The sequence below is a fragment of the Rhagoletis pomonella genome, unplaced genomic scaffold, assembly GCF_013731165.1.
Source record: "Rhagoletis pomonella isolate Grant_MI unplaced genomic scaffold, Rhpom_1.0 Rhpom_scaffold_00006, whole genome shotgun sequence".
Classification (NCBI taxonomy): Eukaryota; Metazoa; Arthropoda; class Insecta; order Diptera; family Tephritidae; genus Rhagoletis; species Rhagoletis pomonella.
The window spans coordinates 76847305-76865880 of NW_023458560.1; the positions used below are offsets into that span (position 1 = coordinate 76847305).

General features: G+C 34.5%; 1 protein-coding gene across 1 annotated transcript in view; it reads left to right on the forward strand.

Annotated features, from left to right (window-relative positions):
* The window catches only part of LOC118741341 (nitric oxide synthase-like), a 300680-nt gene that overhangs the window by 8123 nt on the left and 273981 nt on the right, over positions 1 to 18576 (forward strand). Inside the window, exons 2-4 of the mRNA XM_036473278.1 lie at positions 2910 to 3046; positions 3804 to 3966; positions 16057 to 16148. Coding sequence (XP_036329171.1) covers positions 2910 to 3046; positions 3804 to 3966; positions 16057 to 16148 — 392 coding nt within the window. The remainder of the gene's footprint in view (positions 1 to 2909; positions 3047 to 3803; positions 3967 to 16056; positions 16149 to 18576) is intronic.

Consider the following 18576-nt stretch of genomic DNA (forward strand, 5'->3'; position numbering starts at 1 on the left):
ACAGTGTCACGTCTTCAGCGTCTGTCTTACGTTGCGAAAGCGAGGGCAATTGTTGGATCGTGTTAACAAATATGCACGAAGAAACGAAAGCAAAATAAAAAAAATTAAAAGTAAGCAGTATCAACAACAACAACTGCAGTTAAATCGACAAGTCAAAATGGAATTTTTGCAGAGGACCCATGAAATTAGAAATAGTAGTAAATGGACTTTATTTGCAGTTATTGCCTTATATTTGATGCAAAAAATTTAGTCTTGGGCCTTCCGAATATTGTTCCACGACCAAGTGCCAATTAATTGTGAACTTGTCTGCCATCTTTGAAAAATCGTCTGCCCCAGCCTCTGCTCAACACAGAACCACAATTACTATCATATTTAAAGATTACCATACATATTTTGGTGGAAATAATTTTATGATCTAATTTACTTTTTATTATTTCCTCACTGTTAAACTGCGACTACGGAAACGCAAATAGAAAGTTGTTGCATTACTGCAATTCCGGGTGGACAAACGAGCGCGCGGCAAAGGCGAGCGAAAACTTTGACATCCAGCGGAGGGTAGTCGGAGGCGTACATAAACGGCGCGAGGTGACAGAGCAAGACCAAGCAAGGGCAAAGGCAAGCAGGCAAAAGATGCGCAAATAAAACTTTTGCACTTAAAATGGGAAAAGGGAGTAGCAACCTTGTTGCTTATTAAAATAATATATTCGTTTATGTATGTAGGTAAAAGTTTATTTGCGAAGTGCAATAAATGCATAATTTTACCGCTATGCAAATAGTGGAAAACTTTTTCTTACAAAAACTGAGTGTTTATATAAGGAAAATATGGTTATTTTAATTTTAAGAAGCAATGATGTTTATTGCAGGCATTTTCATTGCCAAGTTGCAACTCTTCTTTTGTACTTCTGGATTTTTCTACTACCAACAAAAAAGGAGCAAATATGCATTTACTCCTGCTGTGTAATAACGAAATCAAACTACGCCACAGCAGTTACAGAGATTTGTGAAATAATTACCACTTCTTTAAAATACATTACGAAAAATTTACTGGGATTGGGTGAATAAAAATTGGTAAAAAAAAATAGATTTCGTCCTTTAATAACATTTCTGCTAGAAATGCCAATTGTTACCCTATCACACCAGTTAACGAACTATCCATTCTTCACACGCTGTGGCTAAAGTAAAACTATTTATAGAATTAGGAGAGGGGGGGGGGGGGGGGTTGTTAGATTAGGTGGCTGTCCTGTGATGGGCTCTCATTTAGCGTTTCTTATATTGTCCGTTGTGTTATCACCGAGTTGATTTTTCCTGGAATAATAACTGAAGGTAATTCAAATGAAGCTGTTAGGAAAGGTGCTAGGTGCCCAAACTAAAGTTCCAGATGCTTTATGTTTAATAGGAAATGCTGGGCGCTTTCTTCGCTACCTTCTAGTTCTATTATATGGGAGTCATATTCTCTCTGCGTGTTTGACTATGGGCCAGTGGCCCGTTTTTTACAACAACAATTTTAAATATTTCTACCTTTGATCTATTAAGCAGGTCTTGTGTCTTCGTCCTGTTATAGTCAGGCCAGAGTTCCTTGGCTATTTTGCGAGTTATTTTAGCTGATCACCTTTGCCTTGCCAGTCTAAGAAACTAACTTCTCCGGGGGGCATCCCAGTGCAACGGCCGTGGATTTTTCCAAGGAGGCTTCTGCCTTCTAACGCCATCCGGCTCTGCGAATTTGGAAGGGGAGAAGTTCCTTATAACATACAAGATGTTTTTCCAGCTTACAAGCGAGTCCAACGACCTGCTGCTTGTTGAACCTGAAGCAAATGGACCCGGATCGAAGCAAGGGAAGTACGATTTGACTAGTGTCTGTAAGGAATCTTTGACTGATTTTGTCGACACAACATTATCTTTGTCAACAGGGCAGCTGAGAGGCATTCAATTTCTGTTATCCTCCAACAGTTGCAGCACTGCACAGAAGACGTATTACTCTGGGTGCTCTATGAACCGAGTATGAGACCATCTGTCTAAGAATAGTTCAAAGATTTACACAGGGACTCCTATGACTTCTTTGCCCGAAAAAATGAACTTAAGGATGATTTGCTTAGCAAATTAATCAGACATGCAGTTTCTCGCAATGCATCTGTGTTCTGGGAACCCAGTCAGCTTAATTTGGAAATAATCCGATGCAATTGGGCGAGACCTTTGGCATTCTCCGACCAGTTCCGACCGAACCATGAGCGATATAAGAGCCCTGATAGCCGCTTGACCGTGGAATCCCTCATAGAACATAACTTCTCCAAATCTGATCTACAGTTTTGTTCGATCCGTGAAGAATTTAATTGGACCTATTTATTCAAACTTCAGGGGGATATGTATAGAGAAGGAAACAGGTGGAGCCAGCCTCGGCACACTCTTGAACCGTTTCTTCGGGTATGAAGCTTAATTTCCAACGACTGCCGAGTACTTTTGCATTGGGCTGGAGAGGAAGCAGTGTACTGGCTGGGAGTTTCAGGCAGAGCCTTTTAATTTACGTGGGCACATATTTTATTTTTTATTTTTTTCACTTTTATATATTTTTTTTTTGTTTTTATGTATGTTACCGCATAACTTTGGACCACGTCAACAGATTTCGATAATTATTTTTGCATCGGAAAGGGAGTGGCAGTTTTTGAGGGAGAAAAAAATTCGTTGAAAAGATAATTTCTGCTTGTAAGATAAAGGTTATTGCGAAAGAACATTTTTTCCAAAATTGTTTTAGACTTTGGCAGAGTGTGAGACTGACGAACACTTTGTTAGAATATATGAACTTAGGTAGTACATCTGCTCCTAAATCATTACCAACATTTTTACATTTTCTTTCCTAATAAAAGCATCGTTTATTAAATTTTCACTACTAAATATTTTCAACTATTTCTTTTCAGTCATTATCCTGTTCGAAGGCGACATGCATGAGCAGCGTTATGGCGCTTGGGACGGCGCCAGTAGAAGCGCGCAAACCCGATGTGGTATTGGAACATGCCAAGGATTTTTTGGACCAATATTTCACATCGATAAAGAGGTAGGCTGCGGGAATACGATCGTAAATTAATACTGAGTATTTAGGACATTTTTTTTATAAGTCTTTCAAATCTATAAGCCTATAAGTAGAAAAATTATGTTGGAATCGCCGGTCAGCTTAAGATTAGACACATAGATAAATGCACGGGCAAGTCAGAACAAGAGACACTGCGACCTAGAAATTCTTTTGTATAGCTAAAGTGAGTTACTAACCCAGTATTCCCAATACACGCTCGGCTTTCCAAATGAATCCTAAAAGGGCCTTGGTAGTCGAATTCCTTATTTCTAAGGTTTTGGTAAATGAAGCTTTAAAGCAAGTTAATCTTTGTTTAGCCAAGGCTGGAAATTCACAAAAAATTTGTTCGTAAGCTTCCTCGTCCTCAAGGCATTCCCACCCTCTGGCCCTGAAAGAATACTGAAACGAATAGAAGTGTGGAACAACAGGGGATTTTGACAATGTGATGAACCCACAAACTACAACAACAAAAACAAAATTCCCAAATCCCATTTCTTCAGATTTGATAATAGGAAATGGTCAGAGGGATAGATTAAATAAAAATAAAATAACACAGCTTGCTAAAAAAGGGCAGTGATCTACTAACATACAGTAGTTGTTAGTTGATATTAGTTTAAGGTACTTGTATACACTACGATCAGAAGAGAGAGATTGCCCCGTCATGCTTATTTCGAGCTCCGTCTACATTCATACTTTCATTTTTACAATATTTATAAATTTTTTCCATTTTATTAATTTTCAGGGCTTCAAGTGTGGCTCATGAAACGCGCTGGAAACAGGTGCGCCAGAGTATCGAATCCAACGGTTCTTATCAACTTACCGAAACAGAATTGATTTATGGCGCGAAATTGGCCTGGCGCAACTCGTCGCGATGCATTGGCCGCATACAATGGTCTAAATTGCAGGTAAAAGCAAAAATTCATCAAAATTAATTTATATTATATGTCACTAAAATATTTAAAATCTTTACTAGCGTTTTTTTATTATGCGTTTACAAATTTTTGTTACGAGAGCATTTAGTGTCGGTGACATTAAACAAATTCATAATTAAATTATTTGATGAATGAAAACTGGTAGGCAGATGGGCGAGGTGAAGTGTTTGACATGTTAACACGCAAAGCTGACAAAACACAGACGTTGAGTGTACACACAGCTACGCAAGCATTTAAAATACGCGCCGTAGAGCAGCAGCCGTTTGCGGCCATTGATAACTGAATGAAAAATTTCATTAAAAAGTTTACTTTCTCTATGTGCAACTAGTTATTTCGCGCTTCAGAGCCAGCGGCAGTCTACTTGAAATAAATGAGTTGTGTATAAATGCATAAATATTTATACCACTGCTGCCAAAAGTTTAGAATATACCAACATTCATCATTTGAACATTAGGATGCACCTGCATCTATATAAAAAATATTAAAAATTATTTATTTTATTTTAAGATTTTCGCAAAAACATTTTTCAGAGATATTAAGATTTACGTGATTTGAAGATATCTCCAAAAATCTCATTATTTTGATTCCGTTGATAAAGTGTTCAAACATTTTTATGCAGACCTTTTAAGTTTCAACTCTCCAATTACCTCAGGCTATTTTTGGGAAAATTTTTTTTTAAAACTAGTTTTATTTATAAAAAATTAAATTCTTGGAGATCTTTTCAATCGGTCGCAAATCTTAATATTTTTCCGAAATATTTTGGCTTCCGCCTTTAAACAGCGATTTTTTTTTTTTTGAGGAGGCACGCTAATATACATATGTATGTTCGTATATATGTTTGATTGTGGACTTAGATGCCAGCATATTTGATTTAGGTATCTCCGTTTATGCTTTGTACACAGTACGTCAAGCTTTTGTTTGTATGTCTGTTTGCTTTTGTAAACATAAACTATAAACTTGGGCAAAAAGTTTGGTCAATTTTGTTCTTGTTTCAAAGTCGGGAAAAATTCGTACAATAAATTGTTGTAGAAAAAATGCATACATTACATACGTATAGTAAAATTATATTAAACGCATGGAATTGAAAACAGAAACCAAACATGAAACGAAATGCAAAAGTTTAAATTGACTTAAATATTCAAAAATCTCTCGCTCCGGAAGCACACTCGGCAAGAAAATGCTCTAAAGCTCCCTTTTATGTATGCATGTAAATACATATATGTATGTATGTGTGTAATTCGGATTTTTAGAGAAAGGGATAATCTCTGTGTCAAAAAAATTAAATGTAGAAGGTATCACAGCCAAGGTAGCAAAAAAAGAAAAACTCGGCCCGTACAACATTTTTTCTGTGTGGGTTTTAATTGGAAGCCATCGCATAATGGCTGAGAGATCTTAATTCTTATTTCGTTTCACACTCATGTGTCCCATAGCGAGCAAGATGTTAGGACATCCTCGACTTTTCGGAATAAAAGCTTTGAAAAGCTTGTGGTTTGGTATGATGAAGAGTGGGTTAGGGCCACAAATCCTCTAGCACCACGTTCAGCGGTTGGAGCGGATTCAGCTCTTTTGACATTTTAGGTGAAGAGTTTCTTCAAATGCATAATGCTTTCGAGGTTGTTCCAGCGCCTTTCCTATATCAAATCAGTGTACTAGGGCCCGTCAAATTTTCTTAAGCACCCTTCATACGCTAGCATTTAAATTAATGTTCCTCTACCAGAACGTTAAGTAATTTGTGGTACTAAAGGAGAGCAATCTTTGAAGGGAGCTATTTACATATCGCCTTTAGAATATATTGACATTCGTAACTTGTCTAAATTGTTATGACTCGCACCGCTTCAAAGATTGTATTGAGCTCGCCGTAGAACACTATGGCATCTTTGCCTAGAGGGAGGAGTGGACTAGGGTGCAAGTCCGTGTAACTGGTTTATTTTCCGCATTGCTGTTTTGCTATCTCGTTATAAGGATTTTTTTTTGTCTTTTTTGTAGCCGTGATTTTATAGATGTATGAAGAACCCAAGATATTGGACTTCATCCTTTAAGGGAATCTCAGTGCCATTGATTTTAATTGAAGGAAAGTTTACGTTGAGCGGAAATATAACGGCCTTGTTTGGTTTAAACGACAGCCGTTCTTGCCTGAGCCAGTTTAAAAGTGATCATCATAGAGCATCCTGCATCAAGTCCCTAAAGGCCCTTTCGTGTTTAACTTTGGTAATTACGGATATCTCATCCAGATAGCGTCTTGCTTCGAGAGTCTGAAAGTGGTCATAGCGAAAGTATAGCGAAAGTATGGGAGATAAGACCCTTTATAACAACGCATGACGAGCTCTACATAGCCTAGGTCCGCTATGATCCGCTTTTGGCTCAACATATTGTGGCCTTGTGCCCTTGTTTGAAAGCACTAGTTCTAGTGCCTTTAAATGCATAGTTTGTGCAAAACTCCTGAAAATTCAGCAATTTTTCATTCAAAATTTGAACTTTTTAATCAGATTTTTTAGAATTTTTTTGAGTATGCAGTTTTGCAGTCCATTAAATTCTAGTAAAATAAATAAAAATTCGGAGCAAGTCAAAAATCGCATTGATTTTTCAGATGTTTTTTTTGTTGAAGATGTTTTGCATTTTTTTATATATGTAAAGTACTTTCGAAGAAAATTTTTTGTATGTAACTGACTGCGTGAAAAAATTTGCCAAAAATCAGCGGTAATTCCTAGCTACTTAAAACTTGTACTTTATTATAATAGAATTGATTGGGCTAAAGTTTAAAATTTGCACGAAAATTTGCTGAATTTGCGCAAGTTTTTCACAAAGTTTAGAAATTGCATTTTTATGCTTTTTTTTGTGAAATGAACCATATTTTTATATAAAATTGGGGGAAAAATATTATAATAACAATTGTTGCATATATTGTGAAAAATTTGCTGTGCCAATACTTTGTTTCGGCAGTGTATGTATGTATGTCAAGATGCTAACGTCCGTAGCATTGATTTCATAATAGATTTTTAAGCAAAACAACTGAAAGCAAAACACACATTCCACATTCGTCTGGCCGATCAAGCATTTTCCTTTTCCTTTATCATTCTGTTATTATATTTTCCTCTTTCCCTCCTTTACTCCCCATTACACACTACCTAGGCGCGACCATCGTTTCGTATTTCTGTGTACATTGACACCTTTTTCAATTATTCCACTCGGCTGAATCAATACACAGTCTCAATTTCAAGTGAATTTCATGGCTATTTCCGATTCATATTTAACAGGTAGTTGATGAAAAGTTGAAAATAAAAAAAAGCTGTTATTAAAACGTCGGCATCTATTGGAATATATCTACACTGAGAGAAAAAATTTAGAATAAAAAAAACGTACCAAGTTTGAAAAAAATACGTATATGAAAGACCACCAAACCAACTCGTAACAAATTTTTGTATTTAGTATCGAAATATTCAATTCAAATAAGTCCATATTAAAATGAACCGTTTTGCAACTCACGGATTCTTTTTCATGATTAAGATACCAAAAAAAAATTTATTTATATGCTGTCTGCTATGGGATTAGAACCCTGATCCTCTGGAAATTGGCAAATGTGGCAAGCATCTTTGCGCACAGAGCTACAGCCAGACATGTAATGTAGTGTTTTCAAATGATGAGTTTGAGTATTATTTTTAAATACGAATATTTTAAAACGATAATCAAAGAAAAAATATTCACTTTTACTATGCATTATTTCCCTCAGTGAATTCATAACGTTTTTCTTAATATTGCAACGCGTTTTTTCACTCAGTGTATGTACATATGTTGTTATGGCTGTTTCTCATCTCTGTGTGTATGTATTGTTGACAGTTTTTTGCACTGTATAAGAAAAAAACAAAAATGGCGACCGTCTCCAAAGGGTTAAAGTCAGACACAACAATGTTTTGAGTTTCAAGTGGCCACTCTATTACTTCTTGGCCATACGAATTTTACACCTACTTCTACTTTTTCCTAACTTTACAACTTTTGATGCCTCAAGTGGTGAAAGTTTTCGCCCACTTTGTCGCCTAGATAGCACATATACATTCATTTGTATGTTAGAAATTCCTTTTTTTCATACCTGCCTTAAGCGGTTTGTGATTAGACTCTTATTTACTTGAGTACATTCGCTTGCGCTTGAAGTGATTTCCTTAATTAAGTTCACACTTGAGCTAAATTTAAAGTGTGTCCTTGCTGATGGTGTTTAGAGCAACATTTACTACTGTTTTTTGTTTTTTCTTTATACGAGTGGTCTGTGCTTCATCCCGCTTCACTTATACTCGTTCTTATACTCTAAAGTGTGTGGTCACTCGAAAATCATGGCGTGAAATTGAAATTTCAATCTCATAAATAGGCAAGCATGTCGGTATGAGTACCTTACCAATAAACACACAAAAACGGGTTCATAAATAATTTAGTGACGAGAAATAGCCTCAATATTTTTATTGCAATATTTTGAGCAATTTTTTTTAAATGAATATAAGCATTATTACTTTATACATTCATAAAATATGGGCTTTCCTGAATACTTATGTGTAAAATGCAAATTGCAGCATAACTGCTTTTTATCAAATTAATTTTGCTTAAAATTTTGTATACATACATACATAAATTCATTTCCGACCACTTGTTGCTCGAATTATAGCAGATTGTACGACCGCAAAATATTTTTTTTTTCAAATATGCAAAGATATGCATGTATATACACTAGGATGGTCCAAAAATACACATGGAAAAGTAAAGTCGGAACTTTTGTGCTCTCACCCCCAGGATTGTTCGATACCGAAAAATATACCCCTATTTTTAACCGACTTCCGAAAAAGGATTTTTTTTAATGTATGTTACCGCATAACTTTGGACCACGCCGACCGATTTCGATAATTCTTTTTGCATCGGAAAGGTAGTGTCTCATACCCATGTGGTTTAGATCCGATCATTGGATTGTGAAATATTTATATATATATATATATATATTTTGTAAGTCGGTTTTTTTGCTAAAAATTACTTGTTTATTTTAAAATCAAAAAATATTTAGAGGTCGCTCAAAGCGCCCAAAGCTTTCCAAGTATTTTGTATGTGGAAAAAACAACTTTTCGTAGAAATGGTATAGAATTCTTAAAAATCAATATTTTTCTATCGCAGCCGATTCCAAATAATAATACTCAGTTGTTTATTTAACCATTTTTATCGAAACTTAAATTTATAGGTCCGCCAAAAACCCATAAACACCTTGAAAAGTTCAATGGTGGGAAAAATCAAAAATCGTTAGTATAAAAAAATGGTTAAATAAAGAATTGGGTATTATTATTGAAAGTCTCCAGAAGATAATCAGAGTTTTCCAATCGAAAAATATTGATTTTCAAGAATTCCATACCATTTACACGAAAAGTTGTTTTTTCCCGTATAAAAATACATAGAAAACTTTGAGCGCTTTGAGCGAACTCTAAATAATTTTTGATTTCAAAATAAAAAAATAGGGGTATGCTTTTTTCGATATAGAACAATCGTAGGGGGTCAGAGCATTACAATTCCGACTTTACTGTTTTCGGAGCACACTAATATGCATATGCTTACGGTGGTACAAACCTCATCTGATTTTATCATAAGTGTCCACTTAATTACGAACAATGACACAGTTTTACGAATTCTAGCAATATAAACAAAAGTTTTGGTAGTATGTTAAATTTGCTCCTTTTGTAATTGAAAGTTTCCTAATGAAAAATATTCCGACGAATTCATAACCTTCTACTTTTTTTGAAGTCGATTAAAAATATTTTTATTCAACGGAGTTGTAGTAGGCAGAAAAGCCCACTTTCACTCACTAAGACATACATGCGTGATAAATAATGTAATGTATTTCTTATGAGTTCTCGATTATAATACTGCTAACTATGTAATCAGCATTCTAATGTATTCAAAAAGTTCCACAAATTTTATATTAAAACACATTCATTTCTCGATACTAGGTAATGCAAAATTGAAAGCCCCACTTTTCTTAGGATTGCATTTTTGAATGTGAAAAGTGTTGTTTTACTGATTATTTTTTGCGATTACTGTACATGGCATTTTTCCACTGGGTAATAATTTTCATTCTGGACGCGTCTTGAACACAGACAACATCGAAATTTCTACCGAACCTTTTCTTTTAGGACTCGTTATCAAAGTGTGATATGTTGGGCTTGCATGCCATGGCGTATGAGCGACAAAAATGTCTGGTATCTCTATCAACTGTGTAGTACTTAAAAACAACCTTCTCGCGTGCAGCGGTCCTTTGGAGCGTCCAATTGAAACAGAGCCAATTGTGTGAATAAGATAAATAACGGGGAATTACATATGTATGTGTCCTTTGCAGCCTACCACAATTTCACTGAGTACATTGAATGTCACTACAGATAGAGAACTCCTGAATTTTAAGTTTCAGTCTTGGAGCCGACGCTATGAAAAGTTGTTTCCGAGTTCTCCAAGGCGGTGTCTGGATTCCTCCATTGCTTCTATGTAAAAAAAAAATAGCGACGCACCTTCCTCCAAACTTGCGTCCAAGTGTCAGTTTGTAATATGTAGATATGGGGCCCAAAACATTCTTGCATAATTCTAAACATATCTTTCTTCCCGGACCTCATAAATACATCACATTTCCGATCAAGACCTACAAAGCATTTAGAGCCGCTCCTGACCTTGTACTCATAGTCTTACGCCGATCGGTCTGACTACAGTTAGTTATGTAACTAAGCTAACTCGGTAGCATTACCGGTACCGGAGCCCAAGCCTTACTTAAGGTTCTCCGACTCCGTCCGAAAATTTTCAGCGCTCTATTTAACTTCAGCAAGACACGAGTTTTCAGATAGCAGATAGAGTCAAAAGTAGTGTTGGTATCTTCAGCAAAGATTCCCATTGTGAGAGAAAAAATACCTAGGAGTAAAAGGATGCCCAGCGTTTTAAATTTTGCACACTTTTGCTTTTAAGATTTTTGTATCTACTTAAGTTTGCAACAAAGTGGTTCCGACTTGATAAGAACATACATATGTATATATCGATGATCCTCTGCACAATTTAGAATAAAAAAAAAAAACACTTTCTATTGTTAAGTGTCTCACGTCTCTAATTCTTGCCTAATCCATGTCTAATCTTTACTATTTAATTTGGTAATCCTTACTATTTATTTCAGTAAAGATTGGACATAGATTAGACAACGTTTAGAGACATCATACGCTTAACAGTCGTAAGGGATTTTATTTTTTTAATTTTGAATAGTGTGGTTATTCCAGAGGGCCATCGATATGTAGTTCTGAAAAATTATTTTGTTTCAAAAGTTTTGCTTTCTGTTGATTTTAATTGAGGTACATTTCAGTGTAAGCTCTGTGGCGATACTTTTCCCGAAATTTTCTACCTTCGTTTTTTTTTAGTTGTAACTCAAATATTCGTACAGATCACAGTTGGGGGGTAGTGCACTAAATTTTGAGGCATTTCACTAGCAGTAAACATATTGGAAGAAATCACATTTTTCACTATTTATCACCCGCTTAGTGATAGTGGAAAATTTCTGCACTACCACAAAAAACTTTAGTGGTAGTGGTATTTTGTTTCACCATAACTAAATTAAATAAAATAAAATTATAATATGCTATAAACAGTTAACTCAGTCTTTCAATTTAATGAAATGTTTCTATGTTCCATTAACATTAGTGTTGGATTTTTTTCCACTATCAATTTTAAAGAAGAAAAAAATTGTTCACTATTTGATGGTTAGTTTTAGTGAAAAAATTGTATTTCACTATCACCAATGTACAGTTAGGCTGATATATTACAATTCAACACTAAACATCAAGAGTAGTGGTGAAAAATGTTGCACTATCACTAGCTACTAGTGTACACTGAAACTCTCGTACATAATCTTTTCTTTTTTTAAGGAAAGTGAAACTGTACAAAAGTTAATTTTTGTTATGAATTTTAAAATTCACAGCACAGCAGTCAATCGGTAAGGTGCAGACGCAAAAAAAGCATGCCGTGTGAATGTCAAATAAATTGTCGACAGGTGGTAAAGGAAAACATCAAAAGCAACGTAGAAATTTAAATGAATTCACAGCATCATCTTGCAGTAATAATAAGAATAATAATAATAATAACGTTAGTACGTAAGGTGGCGTCGATTTGCAAAGCAAGTCGCGTTTGTTGTAAGTCAATTAAATACGGCCGTAGCAGGCAGCATACATATATATACATATATGCACACTAGGGTGATCCAAAATAACCTGTTTTAATGCCTTCACCCCAAAAATTTCAATAAGGAGGCTCATAAACAATCTTTAGTATTACAAAATCGTGAAATAAATAGTTGGGTTTTATTACTGGAGGCCCCATGAGGAGAAATATATTGAAATACTAATTTTCCTATATAAAATACATAAAAAACTTTGAATACTTTGAGCGATCTCTAAATATTTTTTGATTTTGACATAAAAAAAAACAGTGGTACATATATTTTTTTATTAGGGGGTGAGAGTATTAAAATTCCGATTTTTCCCCACATGCGTTTTGGAACCACCCTAATGTACATACATTGATACATGCAGATCTCTTCCGCATAAGCAAGAGTGTAAGCGTGTATGAATTTATTTTGGTATGAAATAAAAGATTTGGCACGAATTACACGGAAAATTCACACCTATGTACAATTACACCCAAATGTAAATGTATGCAGAGTTGAAAATGTAAAAAAAAAAAGTAAGAAAGTCTAAGTTCGGGCGGAGCCGAACATTAAATACCCGGCGCAAGTATTAAATATATGTTTTCCACCTTTCCGAAAGCTACCGCTACATGATAAGCCGGGGTGTATACATTTTAAGTAAATTAGCGTCCTTAAATTTCGAAATATTGCAGTTTCAAGCATATCGGAAATTTACCGTTATATGAAAAGCGGCCTCAATTTTAGTCCGATTTCAACAATTTTCAACGGTTTGCTTTTATGTGGCAAGCACAATAACCATACCGAGCTTGGTACAAATTGCTAGAACGGTTAGCGAGATACATATATGTGATCACAAGTGGGCGGTGCTACGCCCATTTTCCAAAATTTTGTCATAAACGTATTTCTTGGTAAAGAATTGTTGCAATCATCAATTTTGAATAAATTAGCTTCAATATTTACTGATTTATCGAAGATTTTGTATTTCTCGAAATTACCGTTATATGGGATGTGGGCGTGGTTATTGTCCGATTTTAGAAATTTTCGGCCAGTTGGTATGCTGTATCAGGACCAACAACTGTGCCAAGTTTGGAAGAAATTGGTGTAGCGGTTACCAAGATATACACATGTAACCATAAGTGGGCGTGGCTACGCCCATTTGCCAAAATTTTGTAATATTCTTATTTTTCGTCTAAAACTCATTGCAAATATCAATTTTGAGTGAATTATCTTCAGTAGTTACTAAAATATCGCAGTTTTCGTTTTTCTGAAAATTACCGTTATATGGGAGGTAGGTGGTTATTATCCGATTTCGCCCATTTTCAATACCATCTGTCCCACGCCCAAAAGAAGTTCACGTACCAAGTTTCGTTAAGATATCTCAATTTTTACTCGAGTTATCGTGTGCACAGACGGACGGACGGACGGACAGACAGTCACCGCTTAATCGATTTCTCTTTTCATTCTGATCATTTATGTATACATTTGTCTATATCTATCTCGATTCGTTTTGCCTGTTACAAACAACCGTTATGTGAACAAAGTTATAATACCCTTGTGCACAAGTGCGCTCGGGTATAAAAATATATACGGCGACATGAAAACAGGAGTTGGAGGGACAAATATGAAAAATATATAAAAAAAAACAGCGCAAGTGAGTGGGCCTAAAATTATCACTCGAAGTGTTGGAGCGTTGATCCAGAGGCGACCGGGTACGGTAGTTACTGTTTTCAAATGGTGAAACAGCGCAGTGGATATACATACACACATTCATATTTATGCAAACGAATAAATCTGTATGTTTTTACGAATAAAATTTTATTTGAATTTCAAATACATTGCGTATCATTGCTGTATCCGAGGCCGGAATGAGTTTTTGCTGTCTGAACTATATAGTATGTACATATATTTACGAAAAAGAGACGAAAATTGAATTTATTTTGTATTTACATACATACATACGCACATATATAGGTGCATTAGACCTTACAAGCAAACCAAAAAGTCCGCTGTATATCCCTGAGTCTATAGACTTCTTGTAAGCGATTTCGAAAAACATTTTTTTTCCGAACTTAGGGGTCGCCTTTTTAAATTTTCCGGTGACACCTAGGAGTACAATAAATAGTTTTTTGTTTTTTAAATAGTTCTGCTGGAATAATCAAAATATTTCTTAAGCAAAAGAATAGTGATTTTTGGTTAGCGTTTATTTACTGGAATTAGGGGTGACACGTCAGGCTGATCAGAACTGACCACGAGACGAAACCATCCTTTATATCATACTTTAATAGCCGACTGCCAATGCCAAAGATATGACGAAAAATTTAAAAGGGCGACCCCAAATGGGGAAAAATTTATTGAATAAAGATAAAAATTCATATACAATACATACATAGGTTTTTTTTTTTTTTTTGTAGCGGAATCCGAATATGGGGATCCCTGGATTCTTCAAGGTCATCTAGAGATAATTGTACTGCATTTTCAAGTTTATTCAACGAATTTCTCCCTACTTGATATTCGAGACTAAAAGACCTCGGATTCGCAATCAGCGCGTCTAAAAACAGAGGGAAACGTTTTTTTTTTTATTAATGTTGATCATTTTAAATAATAAAAAAAAAATAAATAAAAATAAAAAAAATTCTATACGATCATTCAGTTTTTTGTGACTTGAAATTGTTGATCGAAATGAAATATAAATTATTTTAAAATCCAGTTTTTATTTTAAACCCCGCTATGCATGAAAATACGCAAACCTTCACATTTACAGTTACTCACAGAAGTATTCGTTAAATTTTTCCGTTAATTTTCATTTAAAATATAGCTCGTTCCACAACCTCAAACATTTAAATCAATGTTGCAATATTTCTACGAAATTCGCAAAAATTCAGCGAATTTAAAAAAATGCCCATCGAAATTTGAAGTATTTTAAAATAGATTTTCTTCATGCGTTATATTGAAAAAATGTACTAAACTGTACTGAAATTAAATGTGCTATAAAACTGCGTACTCCAAATTCTGGAAAATTCGATTAAAAAGTTTAAAATTTTAATGGGCATTTTTTGAAATTCGTTGAATTTTTGCGAATTTTGCAGAAAGACTGCAACATTGTTTGATTTATATGGTTTTGGTTTATACTACTGTAACTAACTTTACATATACATATGCACTTTGGCTTCAAGCTATATGCTGGCATAATAAAAATGTGGCAACAACAACTGGTAAAACAAATGTGCATTGCCTTGGCAGCGTTGAAAGTGGCTGAATGAAGGTAGTTACCAAAGCAGGGAAGAGCTTTGAACTAACGCAAGGAAGAGCTACTGGTGCAGCCGTACACATGTGCACATACAAAAAATAAGTATTTTTGCCAAAAGCGTAAGACAAAAGTTACTACGAGTAGGAGGTGTGTAGGCTAAATTCGCCACTACACTGTAGGTGTTTGGAAAATTGAATTATGGCACAATGGAAAAGGATAAAAATAGTTGACCTTCAAGCGTGGCGCAACTAGCAAAAAAAAAATAAATATATGATAAATTGAGGCAACAAAATAAAACTAGAAATAAGTACTACAAACTTTATATATATATCTGTGTATGTAGGTATGTATTTGTTCTGAGTTGACATCGAACAACCCGAATAAGGGGTGAATTGCATTACTATTTTCGGGCCGCAATCAAATTAAATATATGTATGTATTTCAACATTCTAATTCCATTTTCTGAACTTTATATGAACTAGCCAATATTCTTGATTACATTGCAACAATTGTCCAAACAACTTTCTACTCACATCCCCCTCTGGGACTTTAATCTAACTTTCTCTCAGCACATTCATCTTTTTAATATATTTTCCGATGTTTATATATATTTTTTTTCTACTTCAAGGTATTCGATTGCCGTTATGTCACCACAACGAGCGGTATGTTCGAAGCCATTTGCAATCACATTAAATATGCAACTAACAAAGGAAATCTCAGGTGAGCCAGCTAGCCCAACAACCAAACCAAACAAATAAATAAATATTAGTATTATCCGTTATTATTGTTTTTTGTTCGATTTTACTTGGTTTGCTCTCTTTCGTTGCACAATAGACTGTCTGCACAATGCTTATGGAATTTAATGCTTATACGACTAGACAGCTTTTGTTATCATCTTTCTGAGGCTTCATCGGAATTCGCTTTGGTTTTGGGTGGATTACGTTGAGCGTCGATTATGATTTTTGCATTTTTATGGCTTTGATTTGAAGTTTTGGCAAGCGAAATTTTGCTTTTGGTTGGTACTTAGTTAGATTTAAAATATGTGAGTTAAGTTTTTGAGCTCCTCTGGGCTTTTGAATAAACACAAATGTACAATAGTGTGTGTTAAACAAATAGTATTCAGGCGAAGCAAAAGCACATACGAACCGAAAATGCAAGTGTAGAGTTAGATAGATACTTGTAATTAAATATGTAGATATATGACAGATGTATAGTAAGAGACGTTAGATTTAGCTGTTCTTACAGGGAGTGGAGAAAAATAGTTAGATTCCTGTATTTTACTTATTCAACAGCGGCCAAAATGACCTTGAGAACTCGTTATCCACCCGCCATTTATTTATTTATTCATCATTTTTTGAAGTACATTCACCAAACGGTGGTTGTGTAGAGTCTATCTGTCTATCTCATCAGCTAGTTTGCTTTGTTCTGTTTTGTCGATTTCATCTACCCAGAAAATTGACACGTAGAGATTTTTCAATGGTGACAATGCAGTCTGACTCCGATTTTTCAAAAACGTACAAGTCCTCCGAGTATAAAGCGGCTTGGCTTCTTGCTTTATATAAATTTGAACCATCAGTGTAGATATACACTACAGAATATACCATTCTGTCAGAAACTGAATGGTAGGCTGGTCCGTAAAATATGTATCTACATCATGGGACAACCCCTTTATTTTGCTCTAAGGGCGTGTGTGAATTGGTAACAAGGTTCTGTGGGGAAAGCTGGCGAATAATGTTTTTACTATGGTGAGACAGTTTTGCCAATCTGCTGTGTGAAATAAATTCTTTTTTGACAGCAGTAAATTTTTGACAACCGCAGAATAAAATATTATAAATTGAAGTGAAATGAATGTGTGAAGAAAACATCTACCATCATTAATTGCAATTCATAAATTTAAGCTTTTAATCAATTTAATTTTAATCAAATGAATTCATTACATATTATTCTTAATTAACTAAAAAGTACTTGATCTTTAATACCACTGGATTACAAATTTTAATTTTCTTTTAGTTCTTCAGACGTCACTATCCAATTTCTATGTTGAATTTTTTTCTATGGATACGTTTTCGAGATATCAGCAATTTACCGTTATTCAGATAAAAAAAAGTGGTTTCACTTAATCATGTATATATTACGAACCGAGTGAACCATCGTAATACGAAATACGGTAAATGAAAGCTAATAAAATTCTCCATAAACCGTATATACATACATCACTTTTCGATAGGCCTGATAGTTTCTCAGAAATTAATTAAATAACTTCAGATTTTGACAAATTTCATTGGCTTTGATTTGTCGTACTTCGTATTACGATTGTTTAATTGTTTCGTAAGATATGCGGCATTAGGTGGAAGCACTTTTTTATGCTGAAAAATGTATCAATACAAAAAAAAAATTAAATCGATTTTCTGAACCACCGAGAAATTCTACATATGAATTGGATAGTGGCATCCAGAGAACATTTTTGCTGTAAACCATTGTATTCAGTGAAAAAAATTATTAAAACTTATTTCCTGTTATTGATAGGGAGTTTCTTGATAAAGAGTGTTTGGAGATATATTCGAGGTTTTGCAAATTACCGTCAATATGGCATGAAAAATAACATGATTAAATACATTTTTATCAATGTTGATATATCTGACTTTTGACTAAATAGTTTTGTTACCCAAATACTCCCATGTGCGTCTGGTAGTGAAAAAATTGAATTTTTTTAAAACTTTTGATTCCCGAGTTTATGCGTTTCTATGAATAAATTTAAAAAACATGTAAAATTAATTAGATTTCAAACCAAAACTTCTACGATTTTTTTTTAAATTTTAATTTTTTTAAACCCTGGTAGGACCCATAAAATTTTTTTTAAAATTTTGAAATTTTCGTGGTAGTTTTTATTTTGTAAGTACAACAAAATATGGGGGTGTTCCACACAAAGCTTAGATGTTTATATATTTTAAGATCCACCCTACTGCATAGTTGTCCTTGTACCGAAATTAACATAATAACACTTTTAGTTTTGATTTTTCGTCTTTTTTTTGGTTTGGTTTCAACATTTTGGCTATCCTAAGTCAGAGGGAAATCTTTACAGCCACCCCACGGACGAAAATTTATAGCGGTTGCAGGGAAATATTAAGTTCAGCTGCTCCTGCGAGCC